We start from the raw sequence: 20,315 nt of genomic DNA on the forward strand, positions 1-20,315 counted from the left end.
TCGTGTATGAAGGTACGCCGTTCCTAATTTTTTTGGCCAACCCGTCACACTTTCATGTCAGTTTTTGCTGAATATAGCTAGCCTTTGACATTTTTCCAAATCCTTATTTAGCACATTCACCGATGGATCCCAAATACTCGTCACCTATTCCGAGCAAGGCCTCACCAATGCCAACTAGTAAATTGCCTTTCCATATTAAATTTTCCCACCGTTACGGAAGTGTTCCTGCCTTCTTGTCGTAAGTTAGTATGAATTCATTAAACACTGCGGTCATTCATGGCATAAAAATGTTTTACCCAAATTTAAAATTTAAATCAGTCACCAGGCCATCCATTATATCTTGATTATTAAAGCCATTTCATTCAATTTTAAAAAGGATGATTCAAAAAGCAAAATTTAAAGCTTCCATCAAACACATCCAGTATCGAGAGATGTATAGCGCCTTGTAGGTGTACAAATTTGTTTTTATGAATATGCGAAAGTATATATTCATATTTATAAGTGCAAATATACCTAAATGCGAGGTTCATAAAACTCCCCGCCGCACGCATTTGCAGTGACTTGTGGGGCATTGTCTAATTCTAAGTTTGTTAGAACAAATAAGAAGAAAGAAATTAATATAATCACGAATCCATTGTCTCGCGAGATTTGTTCTTGCGCTATGAGATTTAACTTTTTTATTATTAGCTACAATGCATTGCGCATCAAATCAAATCACGTTCAGTCATTAGGAGATATTTGACGACTGAAACGATCACGCTGTGAAAATCTACCCTCCCCACCTTTGGCAGAAAAGAGCGACACAATTTTGGAACGTAATGTTCGTGGTAGTAATTCATGCCCTCCAGCCCGGCGTGATTGTCCTTCGGGGGCCAAAACCGTCGCCTCGGTGACATATATTTACAAATAGCCTCTCGACTGCGAAGGGGGTTCATACATAGATAGATAGCACTTCCTTGGGTGAGCGGGTAGACTCCAGTGACTGGGAAGAGTTTGCGAAATCCGCGGCTCGGATCCTCCGGTAACACCTGCCATTTCGCGGCGAAGTTCCGTTTGCCTCGCGGAGACGCCCGGTACGATCAACCCAACCATAGAGCTAACAAGTACGATTCTCACCAATTACCGAATCTTCCTTCTTACCTATTACAGATTCTTTATAAAGACCCAACGCGTGTCAGATAAACTTTTGTTATTGTAATATATGCACAATTTATACTTTGTTTGTGCAGATATGTAAAAGTTGTGATTGTACACGCATGGCTGGGTGACCTAAAAGCCCCGCGCAACACGCTCTTATGGCTGCTTGCTGGGAATCATGTAGATGCAGATATACTACATGTACACTACTACACAGGACGATTCGTTTATCCTTTGATGTGTTTTGATAAAATCTATATCCTGCACCATATCCAGATATTGTCAAGTTTTATTAAAATTAAAGAAAAACCGATAAATTACTTTGTTACAAAAAATATTTTTAGAGACCTAAAAAAATGTGGTGATTTACACCAATTCAACAGATTATATGAGGACTTTCGTACTCCTTCATCTCAAATACACTTTGCGTTATAAAAATTAAAGTAAAATGTATATACATATATCAATTAAGTGTGTTTGAAGATACGAGAGCGTTACTAATTACTGTCGTCAGAATTGACAGTTAGGACACTCCCTGGACTGGCGTAGGAATCCCTTGCATTAACATGGAGAACCTGCTAATCACAATTAAGCGCAGTTTTGTTACCTCGCTAATCGCTTCCTTGAAGAAAATTTTCCCCGATTCTCGGAAACGCTTAGAGGAAGTCCTCGCAAATGGGCATTCTTTTAACTTGGGAGGGTGGTGACGAGATTGTGTGTTCGATTTCCGGGAAGCAAAGAGTTGGGAACAGCTTATCTCACAGCGGGTTCCCTTGTAACCAACCCTCACGTTGGTCCTTTGACATCACCCTTCCCCTCATTAGCTCCCCCCGTCCTCTCCAAACCTCCCACACTAATCGCCTTCTCCTCGTCCGTAAGTTTTGGGCCGTGCGTTGCGCAACGCTTCCCTTGACCGATGGGCACCCATGCTGACGCAAATTCTCCCGTTTTCCCGTTAAAATTAACCTCTCCCTCTCTCTGTCTTACGAGTTATTGGAATGGCAAATGGTCGCTCTATATTCAGCAGGAAGAAAGGCAGTACCTATTATTACATAACACCACAAATTTTGTGACCATGCGGAAATCTTTGGGTGGGGAAACTACGTGACGCGAGCCATTTACTGACTAGTTTTAACCGGTAACTCTCGATTTTTGAGAACTTAATTTATTCAAAAGTCACGGAGACAAGGGTTTCATTCAAAGTAAAGATTGTTGACTCTCCAATGTTTATACTCCTTCAGAAAGTCAACCCCCGCTTCGATTTATGGCACCATGGCATCTGTATGAAATATGTGCATTTCGTTACAAAGCTGTTTAATTCTCAAGGAAACCAATATGACTTTCCAAACAGAATTTTGCTGAAGCGGTCGCCGAAGTTTTCACACGCATAAGTTGAAACTCAGCCTTCGGCATGGCCGGAAGAGGTGAGCATTGGCTAGAGAGCGATGAGTCACCAAGTAAACATGCTTGGAAGTCAATGAGCTCCCTTTCTTCATAAACATGGAGCTCCTTGTCCTTGCTCAGTGGTGTTTTTTCTCAAAGTTTTATTCCCAAACTGAAATGGTTCGCTTCCTTCTGAGCGTCAGCCCCTAAAATGTCACCATAGCAATTTTATTGCGCGGTGTTAATATCCCAGGATAGATATTATTTCCGAAGGTCGGAGATTGCAACGGCTGAAGTTCTTTCCTTCATGGTTAACTTAATGGTCCACACTAGTCCGGGGTTAATGAGGAACAATAAAATTACTAATTTATTGTAATTTATTCAACAAGTTTCAATCATAAATTTGAGAATCTCATTATATGACTTAATTCATCTGAAAATACGCTAATGTTACAAAGATTTTAGGTGACAATGAAAATATAAAAAACTACATTTATTTTTAGTTCAATTCTAAGGTATGTTCAAAGAAAATTCATCTTTATGTGAGTAATTCTTTCCCTTTATTTTCTCGAAAAGCTGTTTTAATCTTGTGTTTCAAAACCTCATACTGCAGTGCTCACCTAAAATTGTATGCTAAAATAAACATAAAACGAGGATAAAGCCCCAAAAATGTAGAATAAGGTTCACCATTGTGGTTTTAAAAATTGATCATTATATATTTCTGCAGGTTAAACCATGGTGTATGATTTAAAGTGCAGAAATAAAAATGGATAATTGCGAAAACCATAATGGTGAACCTTATTCTACATTTGCGAGACTTTACCCTCGTTTTAGGTCGATAGGGGTTAAGATACTCATTCCTTATTGGTGAGATTCTACGTGGTATGCTATTTTCGCGGAATGGGTCACAAGATTCATTATTTTCCCCTCGCCGACAGGTGTGCAAGATGTCGCGCCGACCCACCCTATACCGCGAATCGATAAAAGCGTATGCACCACCCACCGTGGGAATTTCACATCTGAATCGTATTGGACTGCAAAATAACGCCACTACACAATCCACACGACTCGTCGGAATGGAATGCCCCGAAGCGCAATTTCCTAACGAAGCCTTTTTTTTCCTCTTCCATTTCTCTCAGATGTTGGCGGCTGTCATGCCACACCCAGCGCCCGCAGTTCCGTCTCCGACGCTCTCCTGCCCGCCCTTCCGCTTCTTGAGAATGGACCGAAGGGACAGGGAGGAGGAGACCTTCGGTCGCCACTCTCCCATTCCCCGCCTGCCCACCCCCGAGGAGCAGAGGGAGGCCGCCAAGAGATCCGCCAGCCTCAGCCCTTTAGCCACCGCCGCCGACGAAGATTCGGTGCCGCTAGACTTCTCCTCGCGGTCCGCCCCTTCTGCCAGGAGGACTGCGGACGCGGCCTCCGAGGGGGGCGTCGTCGACCTCTGCACCCGGGGCAGCCTGACGGAAGACCACGCGGAGATTTCAACGGCAGCGGACGAGGAGGACCGCCATAACACCAGTAGGGGAAGCAGTAGTGACGGCAGCGGAATGTTCAACGCCTCTGCCGAGGGCAGCTACTCCTCCTACCACCAAATCCATCACCCACACCATAGCAGCCATCCACCTCAGCCCACATTGCAGCAGTACCCCCTTCACCCCGTGGCCCTGCACCCTCACCACCACCAGCACTTTATGGTGACCCCCCCAGCCGCGCCTCGCCAAGAAAGCTCCCCGCAGATGGTCGTGCCGGAAGGTTCCTCCGCTCCCTCCACCCCCGTCGCCCCCCACCCCGCGAACTTCCCGGGCATCCTCTCCCTGACTCCCCCGCCCCCCGTCCCACTCCACGCCCCTTTGGTGGGTGCCGCTGTACCGCACCCACTCTCCCCTCCACAGCCACAGCAGCCCACGTTCCCGGCCCTCCTCCCGGCACCACTCCACAAGACGCTGGCCGTCGCGGCGGCCTCCAGCAGCAAGGCCGAGCCGGGAATCAAGGTGACCCGGCCGTTCAAGGCCTACCCGAAGGACCCGCTTACGCTGACCGTCGGGGTCTCCACGACCGAGAGCCTTCTGGGGCAGGCCTCGAACGAGGCTTACGTCGAGTTCCGAAAGCAGATGCTCCGGCAGGTTGCGGCGACCAAGGCTCGGAGGCCGACCCCTCTGCAACAGTCACCTGGGCAACAGCAGAGTGGCGCGGAGGATCCGGCCTCGCATCCCTCCGGGGAAACCCTTGCCGAGAACCCGGAGTCGCAGCAGCAGATGGCGCAGAGCTCCGCCTCCAGTGGGGACGAGGAAGGCTCGTCTGTCGGAGGCAAGAAGAGGACGCGGACCAGCAGCGAGTCCAGCGGCGCACCCTACTCGGTGGTCAAGGACGCGGCCTATTGGGAGAGGAGGCGAAAGAACAACGAGGCGGCCAAGAGGTCGAGAGACGCGAGGAGGGCCAAGGAGGACGAGATCGCCATTAGGGCCGCGTTTCTGGAGCAGGAGAACCTCAAACTCAAGTACGAGGTGGCCGCCCTCCGGCACGAGACGTCCAATCTGAGGTGTCTCCTGTACAGTGCGGCCAACAGCAGCTGATCCTCGTTCTGTTGTCCTATGCCGTATTTGTTACTTCGCACGCCGTATTGCGATTCGGAAAAGACCACAAAAAGTAGAGGGCACGTAGCCCTCGCAGACATTCCACGGAGTGATATTTAATGATATTTAGGAAGTGGGCGCGAATATGAACTCTCCGGCGTCCACTTTTTGGTGACCCAATGAATTTATTTATGTCGTTGTAACTGATTCTAAGTATTTATATTTTTTAAATGCACCCGTTACGTTTTTATACATTTCTTTGTATATGTTTTTTTCCGAATAAGAAGAGTTCTGTTTTATGTAAATGTACATAATTTGAAAATATCTACCTCAAGGACCAGTATCATTTGTACAGTTGAGAAACTTAAATGTGTATTGTGTGTTGATGAATATATGCATATATATATAAATTATTATATTTTTATCATATGACTTGAGTTTTACTACCCTAAGTCCACAAAAAACAAGAAATGCCTTTTATTTTCATGCCGATACGATGATATCATCCCAATTTTACTAGTAAAGCTATGGCAATAGTGACCTTGAAATTGAAAAATAACCAACTTTTCTTTCGCTTATAGAAATTTTTATTTATGACCTAGGTTTCGTTATGGTTTAAAATCTTCAGATGTTATGTCAACACCTTAAGATGTTATACCATAACGAAACCTAGGTCGTAAATAAAATGTTCTAAGTGGAAATGCCAAGTTTTTTATTTTTCAATTTCAACATGAAGATTTTCCACCAAGTCACGACAGAAACAGTTTTATTTAATAGTGATATTATTATTTTCATTTACTCAATCTCTGCATATTCTAAGTATTGTAGAGGAGCAAATTAGATTTTTAAGAGTTTTAGATGTGTTTAATCAAATAAACATTTTCCATTGTAGAACGATACCAATTCAACTGCATCTCTTTCAGCGCACCCTCATCTAAAACATAAATTTTCCCTGTTTTGTTAAATGTTGTCTAGAGTATAGATTTAACTAGCCAACACTCGGAATGATGACTTCCTTAAATCGGGATGTTACGTACTCGTTCGTCCGTAGCCGCTGAAGCATAAAAAAACTAATACCACTGCGAATGAGTGGCATTATGCAAATTGAGAATTCGGGACAAAGAGGTTTTGGAAGTCGACCGTATCGCTGAATAATTACGTGATTAATTTCGTCATTTCTCCGGATGAATGATTTTTCCAGAAGAAAAATTTTAGAATATATAACGATGGATGATTTCAACCGAAAATTGTAAATTAAATTTATTTTTAATGTTATTGATTCATTCCGATAGCAAGTTTCCCATTCGACAGAAGGCATTTTTCCAGCAATGCGCAACTGAAAAAACGGAAATCCGTCCATCGCCTCATAAAAATCTCGGCAGGCGTTGCTTAGGCATCCCTCGAAGCGAAACTGCGATTCGCTATTGCATCACAACAGGGGTAAAGGTAGGCCTCCCGCCGCGACGAATCTGTCGCCGACTCATCACATTACTAACCCAAGCGGTAATTTTCATCATTATAGCAAGCATAGTGCTTTTTGGGCGTCCCTGTCGGTTTTTGACTGAATGCTTGTGAATTCATGCTGTACCCTAATGCTGAACTTTTAAGGTGACTTAATTGGCTTTCATTGCCGTAGGAGCTATGTATAACTGTAATTATACCCTCTGGTTATTTTCTGCATTAAAAATTTAGCGTGTGCAATAGTTGCGTAAAGTACCGAATGAAGAATTTAGGGAATGGAACATAATGGAGGCATAAAGTGGCGGTATTTACTGGCGCTGAACTGGTGGCAGTCTACACAAAAAATCTTATAACACTAATCCTGATGAGTTGTCCCCATCTCCTTAAGGCCTATCCTTGATCACAGGTGCCGTGGTATATCAGTGGCTAGAGCGTTTGGTTATGGGTAGGGGATTCCCAATTACGAACTCAGGTGATGCTTCTTCTAGGAGACACAGCCACAATCAAACTATATGATTCTCTGGATTCCAAAGATTAACACAAACCATCGGAGACTCTCCTCCCTATCAGGTATATGTCAATCCCATATGGCGTAGGGCTTAGAATAGAATAAGTAACACGGACTTAATTATTGAGATTACCTTAAAAGAATAAACGTATTTAATATTTGAAATTTTGTATTTGGAGATGTGAGTGAGCAGTATGTACTTCTCACTGAAGATAATGTTACTAGCGCTAAATATTTCTGTTGGAGACCACGATCAGAAACCATCGTTTATTTTCGACTTCATAATTGCTTAATAACGGGAATCCACATCTAAGTAATAGGCTACGAGCAAAGGTGCGTGACATTGGGTTTTAGGGTACCAAACATATATATATATATATATATATATATATATATATATATATATATATATATATATATATATGTATATGAAGTTAGCACTAGCGTACAAAAACAGAAACACACAAGATATTTGGCGTGTTTTTATGTTTTTGTTCGCTGGTGCAAACTTCATATACTCGTATATTATTATTTACATCCGTGAGATTTTCACATAAGATATATATATATATATATATATATATATATATATATATACTGTTCTTTTCCTGTATGATGTTGTATGAATTCTAACCACTGACCTTTCCTCTTGTGTATTGTCTATTTCTCCTTTGGTGGGTGAAACAGCCCCCTGACGCCATCTCTTGGCTAAAGAATCGGGGCGCTTGGCGACATATAAGACCCACGGATCTCAGGGTAAATTACATATCCTCGATAGCTCAAGTGGTTAAGACCATCCGCCCGGCAAGTGGAAAGATCCGGTGTTCGAGTCCCGGTTGAGGAAATATTTTTACTCTTGTGTATCCGTTCGATTCCGCCTTCCCTACCTCTATTGTGTTCGTCCTTTATACGTGTTCCTATCCCTTTTCCTTATATATGTTTCTGTATATATGAGTATTTATTCGCCGTTTGGCGGGATTTCGTGTTTGAATGTATATATATGTATATGTATATATATATATATATATATATAAATAAACAGGTAAACTTACTCATTTACACTTATTTGTACATGTGCAATGATGGGAATGCTCGAGTAAAGTTTTAAATTTGCTCTTTTAAGGAGTGGTAACTCAAGATTATTGATGGTGACATATTGGAAGGAAAGAAAAAGTACTTACTATACTCTGTCAGTAATGGTGCCTATCTCCCTAATTACACCCTGATAGTACAATGTGCTATTGTAATATCGGGCCACAACAATTTTCTTGTTGGGTAGTAGTTTTAAGGGGAGGCGACCGACAGCTAAGGTCATTTGCGCCATAGGGGATGGTTAGGAAAGGATGAAGGGTGGAGAGAAACCCGGCGTCGGCATTAGCCTGCTCTTTACGAAAGGCGCCAAGAATTTTCTTGTTGTAACACGCAATTGCGTGAAAATAAATTCGGGTGTCCTGTACTATTCTAAATATTTTAGCCTCCTTGCAGCCGGGCTGTTTTCATTTCTTCGTTATCCAATCTTGGTTTATCTCTGTACATAGTATTTTACTGCTTATGGAATGCATTTCTCTATCCCTTTACGCCTAATATTTAAGAATGTTTTCCATGTCTGCATTGTTATTTGAGGGGATGCACCCACACATTTTATCTTCAGTTTCATGATTAAAAATATACCACTAATTGAATTACTTCCTTTGTTTCCCTTCCTTTATTTAAAGTTTTAGTTTTGATGATGTATTTTCTCAATCTATTCCTCTCCTAACTCTTTTCTTTGGCAAATTAATCGCAACTTATTGGAATATTTATATCGTGGTTCCTTTTGCCTCCGTCACTCATCTCTGACTGTTTTTGAACTTAAATGACGAATTTCTTATGATATAAATCAATCTGTCCACTCCCACTCTAAGAGCATTGGACCCACTTAATACGCTTTCACTCAAAATAATTTGGTGACATGGAAAAAATTCATGCCGTGATGAAAAATCAAAGCTGGAATATTTTCTCTTCCCCGTCTCCTCCTTTAATCACGACGGGCCAATAAACATCAAAACAAGAGTATAGGAGTCTCCCCGCCTCCCAAAAAATACATCCGTGTTTTTCCCTGGAAAACCCCTCGTATTCCAATATTTCCGTGCAAATTAAAAATCGACATTTTTTTCTCTTTCCGTGAGAGAACGCGGGCGTAGTATTCCCATTACCTCCTCCCCGAGGCCTGACAAAACTTCCACCCCCACCCCTTTCCGCTTCCCCTAAAGCCGAAATCCCACCCTTCCGGCATGTCTCAGATAGAAGACGGCGTGGCGTTACCCGAATGGATTCACGAAGAGTTACAGTGTTATGAGTCGACTCACCCGTCCCGGGAAAAGTGAATTTGATGGCGGAGTTATTAGGGAGGGTTCGGTTGCGTGCCCTCGTCGCCTCTCGGCGATCGCCAAGAGAGGGCACCACCGGTCAAACGATTGGACGGGGCGTGAGAAGTCGGCATCTGATACACTCGCTTACCCTTTCAGTCCTCTCCCCCCTTCCCACGCACATTAACTCCCGAGCCGTCCATCAAAGGTGAAGGACTCTCTCCTCCCCGGCCTCACACATTAGCCTCCTCCCGAATATCACGTACTCGAGCACAGCACACACACACACAAAGGTTGACACGACTACCCACTCCATCGGTCATATGGATTACCTCTCACGTTCCCCATAGTCTCTCAAATGTTTTCGTGGTGACGGAGGTGACATCTCACCGGTCTGAATCCCTAATGACAATTTTTTTCTTCCTTTCACGAAGTCATTGTCGGTCGCCTGGAAAGCATATGGTCCACTTTAATTTTACCGTATTGAATCCAATTCATATCAGAGTCATCAATTCATAAATTACGGAGGTAAAATATTTTCCCAAAACGACAGATCCTCTTGTGAATGTCAATTTGTATGATATTTTGTGCATATGTCTCACCACAATACGATAATTAGTCTAAAATGATCGTATCCATGTTATACCATTTATGAGTGCTTAAATATTACCCGTGCGATATTTTCAAGGATGGCAAAGGCGCTCGTAACGAATCCGGTCAAAGAAAATAAATGCTAACTCATCAATACGATTCTTGAAAGGAGGGCAACAAAAAGATTTTTACTGAGCTTTTGACCATGCTACTAGTATTGCGCTTTGTTGAGCAAAATAAAATGCTTCATACGCAGTAAGACAGAAGGGGGAAGGCATGAAAAGGAAGTACTTCTTTTGAATTTATAAATTACTGCCTATTAAACTTACATACATATTTCTATCTCTAATATATATATATATATATATATATATATATATTATTCATACATATAGTATATATTACATATATTTATATCAGTCATTACTTCTATTTTTTCCGATGAAGACTGAGTTGAATTCCGTTGAAATGATCAAGAAATAACGTGTGAGTGATCTTTTTATGTGTTCTTATATTGTTTGTTGCTGTCAAAGCGTGTTACATATATATATATACGCCCACACACACACACACACACACACATATATATATATATATATAATTTAGCACTAGTGGACACATACAAAATCACAGAAACACAAAAAAGAGACTCACTAACTTTCGAATTTTCGGTGGTCGCAATATATATATATTGATTAAATCAATGAATTGAAACCATAATCGTCCTAATTAGTATAGGCAATAAAACAAGATCCGTCAAGCTCGAGATTGACGAAAAATTACGTTTTATGCATCTCATTCCATCCCATTGGACTTGCATGTAAGTGCCACATTTTCTCAGATAACGTACCACTTGTCGTGAACTTGAAAAATACCTCAACGTGACAGGGAGATTTAATTGATTCCTTCCTTTTAAAATTACTCCGACTGACCCCTCACTCCATTTCAGATGCAAGAAATGTATTTATACAGCAAATGGGGTTTCCTACTTAGAGTTCTGAGAGGACTTGAAAAAAAACCGAACCTTGGATATCATCGGGCATGGCGAGAGGAGGGGGGCGGGTCGAGGGGGTTAAGAGGGGAGCGGCGGTGGGTTAAAGCTAGCGGGTCAGCGAGGTGACGTCACCTAAGCGCGCGACCCCCCGTGCGATACGTATTGGCCCTCTATCGCTCTTCCCACCTCCGACGCAATCATACCCCCACTCCCCTTCAGACCTCCCTCCCCCACCCTAACCACACCAGACCCCCAATCGAGCGAGGACACGGACTGCATAACACAAACACGACGACTTCTTGCTGCTAAACCCCTTTAACCCCCCAAACCCTCTTCCCTCCCTCCCCCGCTCGCCCATAAAAACGGGGCTCGACTTCTTCCCGAGGCATAAGGTCGTGAGAAAGCTCTCAGCTGGCCGCCAACGTTATTTCTCTTCCCTCCGTTGTTTCCTGACAACCAAGTCAAAATTGTCAAGACCATCATGCCCTACGGTCATCACGGAAAGTCCGCTCTACCCACCGCGCCATTAATATTGCACAACTCCTCCGAGATCCATGGGCGATGGGGGTGAGATGGGTTTGAGGTGGTGGTTCCACCAATGCCGTGTGTCCGTCGCTAATCCCCATCGCACCGAAGTTGGGTGGGGTGACATTGGGGAGAATGTTTCGTATGGAACGAATAAGTATGTCCTGGTGCGCAAGGAATGGATTCACCTATTATAAAGGATATTTTAATAAAATATTCCGGTGAACAAACAGTATATATTGGCACACATACCAAAAATAACAGTATTCAACCCGAAGATGGGTTTGACAGGTGAGGGTACAATAGTTCACCATATGCTAATTATAAGCCTTACGGCGTGTGTAATCAATCCACTGATGTTGGTGGGAGAGGGGGGGGGCAGTTTATTTCCCCTTGCCGCCTGCGGTTTCCCATGTTGACTTGGTACCCAATAAAAATCACACCCGGTTAAGCTGGGCGTGACCAATGTGACCGGAAATTAAACCTTGGCCCTCCAGTCATGAACCAAACACTCTGGACGCTTCGTATTAACTACTAATAACTAATAGCGAACGCATAAAATTTCAGTTACGGATGATTCTTACTGCAATACAACAATATTAGCACAAATAGCAGCAAATAAAATCACTTAAAAACATTCCGAGTCCATAAAATATAGGATAATGCTAAATTTCACCCCCTAAAGCTATCTAAACCGTCAAATTACCAATTCAAAATCCAAAATTCGAAAACAGTGACGCAAGAACTGCGACATTAAAAATATCAATGTCCTCATGAAATTGGCGCTACCACTTCCTCAGATACTACCTTCGAATGGACAATTGTCTGAGTTAGATCATGAGATATGTGCATCTATTGCTATTTTCACGGGTTGCTCGGACACCACCACCCGTGAAAATATAAATGCTCGAAAAATTCATCAATCAGAACTTTTTGAACTTTGTACAGCACACCAAATTAATCTCTGCGAGCACTTCACTGAGCAAAAAGTAAAAAAAAAACATTCTATTATATCACTGAAGAACAGTCCAACTGGAAATAAATATGTATAGTACGTTACATATTGCCATGGACAGAAATTATAAAAGCACCTATCAACTACCATAAAAATGTGCGAATACAAAAATGATATCATGTAAAAATAAACTAACCAGTACATCACCTTATAAATAATAATACTTGCTCATTTTGTCCCAATTTCAGAGCATAGTTTGTAGACAACACAACACCAGATCAGGAGTTTGGAACATTCATTGTGAACCGATTCAGGCATATTTAGAAATTTGTAAAATAATTAGATAATATGGTAGAGACATTCAACCAGCAAATTTAGACATAGAGAGAGAATATGACCTGGATGGGAATAGCCCAGGTCCATGCATTCTTGATAGCGATATAGAAAGGGCTTTGGAGGGAATTGAAATCGAATAAGGCCGTGGGGGTAGACCACATTCCTATGGAACTTCGTAAGGGTTTAGGAAACCGTGGAAGGAAGTTCTTATGGACAAATTTGTAGCCTTTATGAGGAAGTAATTCACACGAAAGATTTGGCCCGATCACTGTTGGGTCCCATCCCAAAAAAAAACGGATAGGCATATGTGAGGACTAAAGAACATAAGTTTGATTTCGTACGCAGCTTAAGCGGCACTTAGGATCATCGGTTAGTGGATGGAGAGGAGGGTAAATGATTACTCAGGGGATGCTCAATTTGAATTTAAGAAGAGGAAGGGCACGGATATTTCCATAGCGACGATGAGGTCACTTAATTCAGAGGAACATACAATACAATCAGGATGTATTCGCCTGTTTCTTCGATTTAGAGAGGGCATTCGATGCAGTGAGTTGGGTAGTATTAATGAATATGTTGCAGAAAATATGAGTAGATTTGAGGGATAATGGACTTATCCGCAACCTGTACCTGTCTCAGACTACTCAACTGGGACTGGCGGACGGAGAATCGGGCTGGGCAGTGTTGGGAAGAACAATAGGACACGGGTATCCATTATCCCTAGTTCTTTTTAAGGTGCACTTGGAGGAAATGACTTCAGCTTGCCAGTCAGCCAAGGAGTAGCAAGCATTGCCGAGCGCCTTGAAAAGTCAATGCGATAGGTATTAGATGAGAATAAATGCAAGTAAAACATAAAAATATAATTGCGTTGGATAAAGGAGCTTTCAAAAAGAGGGAATGATTACAGGGACATTGAGTCAGGATGCTAAGGAAAAGCTCGTCCAAAATTTGATATGGAGCCCGGTTTTGTGCAGCTTGGAAACATGGTCGTTGAAACAAGATGATACGCATACGTTGGAGTCTTTTCAAAATATTAGTGTGGAGAAGAATCGAAAAGGTGAAGTGGACTGAAAGGTTAGGAAGTTACTAGGAATTAAGGAAATTAGGAAGTGCTAGGCATAGTGGGGGAGGAGAGGGGATTGTCGGGAGAAATCAAAGAGAGGCAGGAAAGATGGATGCAGGGCATTATGATGGGCGATGGACTGTTGAAGACTGATAGAAGGGATGACGTCAGGCAAACGAGGAAGGGTCGGGAATAAGAAAGGCATATTGAACGGAATGTGTGCGGCATTGTGGAGGGGCTTATTGTAGTGTCGGATGTCAGGCTGTGTTTTATTAGGAGAGGCAAAGAAATGAATACTCATATATCCTGTGCCCATCCAAAATCTACATTAGACGGTAGAATACCAAAACAATATGCTAATGGACATTTTTTTATAATTTCGCATTTATGTAACACGTTTCTACTTATAAGACAACCTAAAAATAGTTGCGACGCACAAAACAAGCTCTATAACCAACTACCACTACGTACAATATTTACTCAAAATTAAAATAAATGCTCCGCTCAACCAGTGCAGGTTATATTAAATCAAAAAGGGGTATAAAACGTAATAAGATTATCTATTCCTTAGTCCCTCAGATGGGCTACTCCTGGAAGGCTATGACCGGATAGCTTTCAGAATTACTAGTAATCAATGTACGCTCTTACAAAAAATTAATTAATTTTTTTTTCTAATTTGATACAGTGGTAGGAATCAATGAAGGATATTAATTCCGATAATACTTTTAAATAATTATAAATTTACTCCTGCTAAAGATGCAATATTATAAACCATTTCGTATGCGATCGTTTGGTTTACCCTTGGGTGTAGCGTGCATTATATTTTTGGAATATAATCCTTTGGTAATCCAAAGGATTTATAAAATTTATTACATAAAAAAGACCAGCATCCGGTAAAAGTGAATAGAATTACGACACCATAATATGATAAAAACTTTTTAAAAGCCCTTGGCGTAGAACATTCGACAACAGTTAGAGAAGAAACGAGAAACAGCAAGAAGACGATACAGAGGTCCCAAAACACCATCATCATCATTTATTACAGAACATCAAGGGTCAGAAGTTGGTAAATATGGCGGGTGATAATTTTTTTCTCTCAATCTCTATCAAAAATCAAACCTCATCAGAATAATCTCGCCACCAAGAAGACCCTTTGCACGTTAACTCCGCCAGAAACTATACCCTATGCTTTCACTAACTACCAAATCATAGTAATCATCCCGAAGTTTTGTTCAGTAGGTTAGGGTAGATCTCACCTAGTACAGAAACCTATTTTAAATGCGTAATAATTTTTTAAAATTAATAATTGGTGTTCCCCTAGTACGCATCGACATTAAATTGAAAAGAAACTGATTGTTTCGTCCTGTTAAAGAGACTGCTGCTTCTATGACTCCGTGACAAACCGGATTTTGGCGAAGGTTTTCGCGGCGGTACATTGATGCACCAAGGCTATCGGATTGCTCTATCGTTTATCCATTTTGCTTGACGACGGTTTCGCTGGCATCGCATTCAGCATCTTTAGATCCGCAGTCCTGTAATGAAAACAGTAATAAAGTCCACCTTCGGTCCTGAAGATGACGACTCGAAACGTCAGCGAAATCGTCGTCCAGTCAAATTGACCATCATTGGAGCAACCCGATAACCTTGGCAGAATGGGCAAATATTGGAACTAATCCTGAATTCCACATAACGCGAGCTGCCTAACGTGCAACTGTGAGGTGGCGCGCAATCGAACCCGGTGGTGAGGCATAGAATATGGATTTATGGATAGATATTTCTTCTATTTGCTGCCTCTGTTGATAGTGAGGAGTTGCAATTTTGCTGTCAGTATTTTGGAGTGGATGCAATGATGTCAAAATCACTTCAGCATCATGTTCCATGAGGCCCAGCAGTGACAAATATTATCCGTGAAGTATTACTAAGCATACAGGTATATCAAGCAAGAGGAAGGCCCACACTCCTTGTCAGCATCAACCCTCTACTGGCAAATGGATATGTTCTATCTAATTTCTTTCACACATACGCATTCACGGACGAATGTCCGCTGTGGTAAAATGTTAACATGATACCTTAGAGGACAAAATGAGTAGCACTGAATGACTCATCAATGTTTTGATGCATAACATGTCACAATTTAGCCCATTTCTGATTTTAGAGTAGATTTCTGATTTAAGAGTGCAAATTTCAATAATTTGAACTAAATTTATCATGAAGGAGTTTATGGCCATTGAGTGTCACCAGAGAGTTGCAGATGGTGGTTTGAAATATACATATAAGGAGTGAGTTTACAAATTGGACGAAAAAGCAAGTCTTTGGTAGCAAGGAGAGACGGACAGGGGAGCCTATAGGACTAAACGTTCACAAAAGCTCAATTTTTTATTGCTGTCATACATTGAAAATAGAAGAAGATTAGAAAAAGAAGATTAGATGCAGTTCCTAAGAAGAATTAAGAAAATTAATGAACCAAAGTGAAGAAACAAAAGTTGGGGAGAGAGCGAAGGTTATGCAAGAAATTTCCATTAAGAAGAAGGAAATTTAATTGGAGCCATTTTGATTAAAGCTAGTTACATGAAGACAATAATAAGAGTACATACAAAGACTAAAAAGGAAAGATGAAGAACATGAGTTCGACATGAGAAGTAGTGATGCATGACATCAGTGCAAGGGACTATGAAAGAAGGTAGAAATTACAGGGATTACCATAAAAGGTTATATAAGTTATATAGAGTTACTATAAAATAATTCTACACTTGACAAACCATTTTAATGATTGTTTTAACTAGCACATTTGCAACTATGTATGCATCTATTTTTGGACTCACAAATACTGCAATTAGAACCTCTATTTCTAGGTGTTTATTGCTTTAATGTAACAAGAGTAAATATAGCAGCAGGGTTTATATACTCCACATTTTCAGCATATTTTACTGCTATTCTGCAAATCTTTTGTCCTTCTTGAAAAACACCTTTATATACCTAATTATATGGTATGTCCATGTCTAATCAGAGTCCGCACTTAGTATATACCTTTCATTGTTTGTCTGTCAAATAAGATATGGATACATCCACTGAAACATGGCAGTTTTGAGGAATGTCTGGCTATCTCTTGCTCTTACTGTTAGCCCTAGTTAATTTGTTTTGATTGCAGTAGCTAAAGGGCCAATGATTCTAATTTAATACATAGGTGATCGCAGAAGCAGATCACATCTATCACCACTTGTACAATCACAGATCTATATTTGGCAAAAGTGTAAAAATATCTTTAAGGAGTGCTTGATGTATCATATAAGTGTACAATTAATTTTAAAACTATATTGCATAATCCATAAATAGATTTCCTTGATGCTATTCTTGAATTTCCAATTATGTAATGGAGTATTTCTCACAATGAAAAATTTTTAGCTGTCATTTCTTTTAAAAATTCTTGTCCTTCAATCTATATTACATGTAATACAGTCACAAGATTTATATCATATTGTATTTCAATAAAAGGTTGAATTAACGAAGAGCTAAATGCTTTAGAATCATCACAGACAACTAATATTATTTAGGATTTAAATTAAAATGAGTCTTTCATTGCATACATATATTTACTATCTACACACAGATATACATTTAAGTCAACACAATGTATAAAGTACTCTTCAATTAAATACGAAAAGTTAACCAATTGAGGTCAACTGAAATGCACATGAGAAATATTCAATAGGTAAAAACTACTTTCAAATGTTTAAACTTAAACAAAAAGTAAAAAAAATTAAAATAAGGAAATGACTAGAAAGAACTGTCTCAGCATTTCAAATCAGCCATTTATTAAACTTTGTTGGATTAAACATTCCAACTGATGAGCACATAAAAAATTAAAAAGAATTCATAAGTTATGGGCATATCAATATATATGAATAATATAATAGGGATTTATACTTGGAATGTTTTAAATCCGAGAAGAATGGGAGGACAATATAGAAACATGGATTTAGCCAAATGTTCTGAATCAATGTTAAAATTCGTATTTTCCGGTCAGAGGACGAGCTTTTCGTTGCTAGAATTTACTATACAAACAATTTTATACACTTTTTGGGATAATAAATTTATTCAGATTAAAAATCTTATGCATAATATGCACTAACTACTGCTTTTAAATGGCTGAGGGACAGCTGAGTACAGATAATACAATTAAAATTTCACCAGTAAGCAAATGAAAGGAAGGAAGAGAATATGACGTGACAGTTAAATCTACTGTTGAATTACAGTTATCACTATCACATCTATTACAAGACAAAAAAATAAATCAACTTGAGCAACTTGAAATACAGGTGATAAAATGTTTGTTAAGTTGTGATATAACATTTGCAAAAAATTACTGAATATATATACTTGGATTGGGTAAGATATAACAGACTGTTTCGACAAAATAAATTACAATTGAACGTCATTAGTCAATGTCAAAACACTACTGCAACTACTTCACAACATACTCCAAAGAAAATTATGACGATGTACAATTATGGTGCATATTTACAGCAACATCTAAACAAGAACAACACAAGAACCCAAGAAAACAAATAACATAAATACGAATACACTTCAATCTTTTAAGATCTTAACTGCATAAAAATCATTAACAAAATATGTCATATAAAAATAATTATATACTATAATGGACAGTTATTTTAGGCCATAAAAAATGACTTAATTTCAGTGAAATATTAAATTTTATCAATACTATGAAACAAATAAATTCAATAATTTCATAAAAATACACATTTCTAATTTTTAAAAGACTGCAAGCATTAAAAGATCATTCTATCATTAAACTTGGTCTGTGAAAAATGGATGAATGATGCTTAGAACCTTCCTTCTTGGCTCATGGCAAAAAGAAAGAAGAGGCAAAGATAGCATGATCAGAAGGCAGCTGAAGTCATGGCGGCACCCAGGGATTCTGGAAGGCGTAGTCGCTTCAAAGGGGGGTTGAGGATTTAATCACTCAATTCCCCTTAGAAGCTGGAGCCAATTGACAATGTCGGTTAAAGCGTAATAATACAAAATACTGTTCACGGACAAATATTTTAATTCAAAGTCGATTATTTATCACATCAGTATTCTATTATAAATCAAAATTATAGGCACTGACGTTTACGTGACTCCCCAATAAACAATTAGAAATAAATAATTGACACGATCTCACAGCATCTTGCTGAAGTTTTATTTAAAGTAAGTTTTATCACACACACAGCAAATAACTTTGCAACTACCTCTGCATGGCTCGCACTTCCTCCTTAACCTCTTCAAGCAACTGGGCACTTTTCTGAATAGATTCATGTTGAAAGCTGAGATGTGTCGCAATCATGTTCATTTTCCTTAAATTCTAAAAGAAAAAAAGAGACATTCAATCAGCTATCATTGTAAAACGTACCATATTGTTTTAATGTAAAAGAGTAAAAAACTACACCTACCTCCAACGAATTGTCTATTGTATTTTCCTGCAGAGCAAAGCTTTTCGCCGCATGCATTAAGGTCTGTGCACAAAAAATCATTAGTGCAGGTTATAAAGAAAGTTCCTTGAGGAAAATAAAATCGCAATATATTAAGAGAGCAAAAAATGGTTTGCTTACTTCATTCGATTTAGCTCCCCTCTGGATTTGTCGGGCTACAGATGCAACATAATTAACATTTACTTGAACTCGATCGGAGAGTCTTAACTTTGACTCGACAAATAAACTTCTCGCACTTGTGCTTGAAGCTGAAGCCATTGCCTCTAAGTAAATAAGGGAACTCTAAAATGATTGATAGGAAATGCAACAGTGGTGCCTGAATTGGAAAAATAGAAGGAACTCAAAATAAATACCAAGCAATGAAAAAGCTACGCAGTTTCGAGTAACATTATATGCATTGGTCTATATGATTTGCGGTCCAAATGCATAGCATTAAATGCACTTCAGTGGCGAAAATAAATTTTATGAAAAAGCAACAAATTGGTCATGACACTTGAAAACCTAAAATACCTATCACAATGCGCAATTAGAGGAAGTTGAACTTGTTTCGTAGGGGGTGCTTTCAAATGGTGCAGAATTCAAATGATTTCGTGCTACTCAATGTAAGTTCGTTAATGATATACCGCGTTGAAAAATTTTTGTTCCACATAATGAAGTGTTAATTCTTCAATACGTTAGTTCAAGCAAGATAAGTGATAATTTGCATTTTCTATGCAAGAGCTGCCAATTATTGTAATAGATCATACCTATTCCTTTTTACACATACCGTGTATGTGGCACGCAGAAGGAAATATATGTACGTTAGGATTGTGTGAGATATGATAGAGAGGCAGTGTGGATCCCTGGAACGATAGTTACAGAGTAATTTATGGCATGGGGAAGAAAGTTGACCTGGAGTAGCCTTAGTTCCTACCGAATAGTAAATTTGGGAAAACTGATGTGAAGT

At 39.9% G+C, this 20,315-nt stretch overlaps 2 protein-coding genes across 4 annotated transcripts; one reads left to right on the top strand and one right to left on the bottom strand.

Moving 5' to 3' along the window:
* The first annotated feature begins 3,740 nt into the window (after positions 1-3,740).
* On the top strand, positions 3,741-5,096 carry gt (transcription factor giant). Its single transcript, XM_071599043.1, has one exon. It carries the CDS (start codon positions 3,741-3,743, stop codon positions 5,094-5,096), a length of 1,356 nt encoding a protein of 451 aa, XP_071455144.1.
* A 12,381-nt stretch (positions 5,097-17,477) lies between these two features.
* On the bottom strand, positions 17,478-19,869 carry BORCS7 (BLOC-1 related complex subunit 7). Of its 3 annotated transcripts, XM_071599022.1 has the most exons (5): positions 19,723-19,869; positions 19,490-19,632; positions 19,331-19,393; positions 19,130-19,242; positions 17,478-18,878 (listed from the first exon to the last, which is right to left on the bottom strand). In XM_071599022.1, the coding sequence occupies exons 2-5, from the start codon at positions 19,625-19,627 to the stop codon at positions 18,872-18,874; spliced, it is 321 nt and encodes a 106-aa protein (XP_071455123.1). In that variant the 5' UTR covers positions 19,628-19,632; positions 19,723-19,869; the 3' UTR covers positions 17,478-18,871. The 3 variants fall into 3 exon arrangements, with proteins under 3 accessions (XP_071455123.1, XP_071455122.1, XP_071455124.1); XM_071599021.1 differs by having other exon boundaries at positions 19,490-19,869; XM_071599023.1 differs by lacking the exon at positions 17,478-18,878 and having other exon boundaries at positions 18,888-19,242; positions 19,490-19,869.
* Between the last annotated feature and the right edge of the window lie 446 nt (positions 19,870-20,315).

Source organism: Hetaerina americana, unplaced genomic scaffold (assembly GCF_022747635.1).
Source record: "Hetaerina americana unplaced genomic scaffold, ioHetAmer1.1.p SCAF_100, whole genome shotgun sequence".
NCBI lineage: Eukaryota > Metazoa > Arthropoda > Insecta > Odonata > Calopterygidae > Hetaerina > Hetaerina americana.

Excerpts from the sequence above, each read along its gene's own strand:
- gt (XM_071599043.1), top strand. The coding sequence starts at position 3,741 with ATGGACCGAAGGGACAGGGAGGAGGAGACCTTCGGTCGCCACTCTCCC.
- BORCS7 (XM_071599022.1), bottom strand. The coding sequence starts at position 19,627 with ATGGCTTCAGCTTCAAGCACAAGTGCGAGAAGTTTATTTGTCGAGTCA. Across the intron at positions 19,394-19,489 it reads GGGGAGCTAAATCGAATGAA|ACCTTAATGCATGCGGCGAA; the intron begins GTAAGCAAACCA and ends TTTTGTGCACAG. Across the intron at positions 19,243-19,330 it reads CAATAGACAATTCGTTGGAG|AATTTAAGGAAAATGAACAT; the intron begins GTAGGTGTAGTT and ends TTTTTCTTTTAG.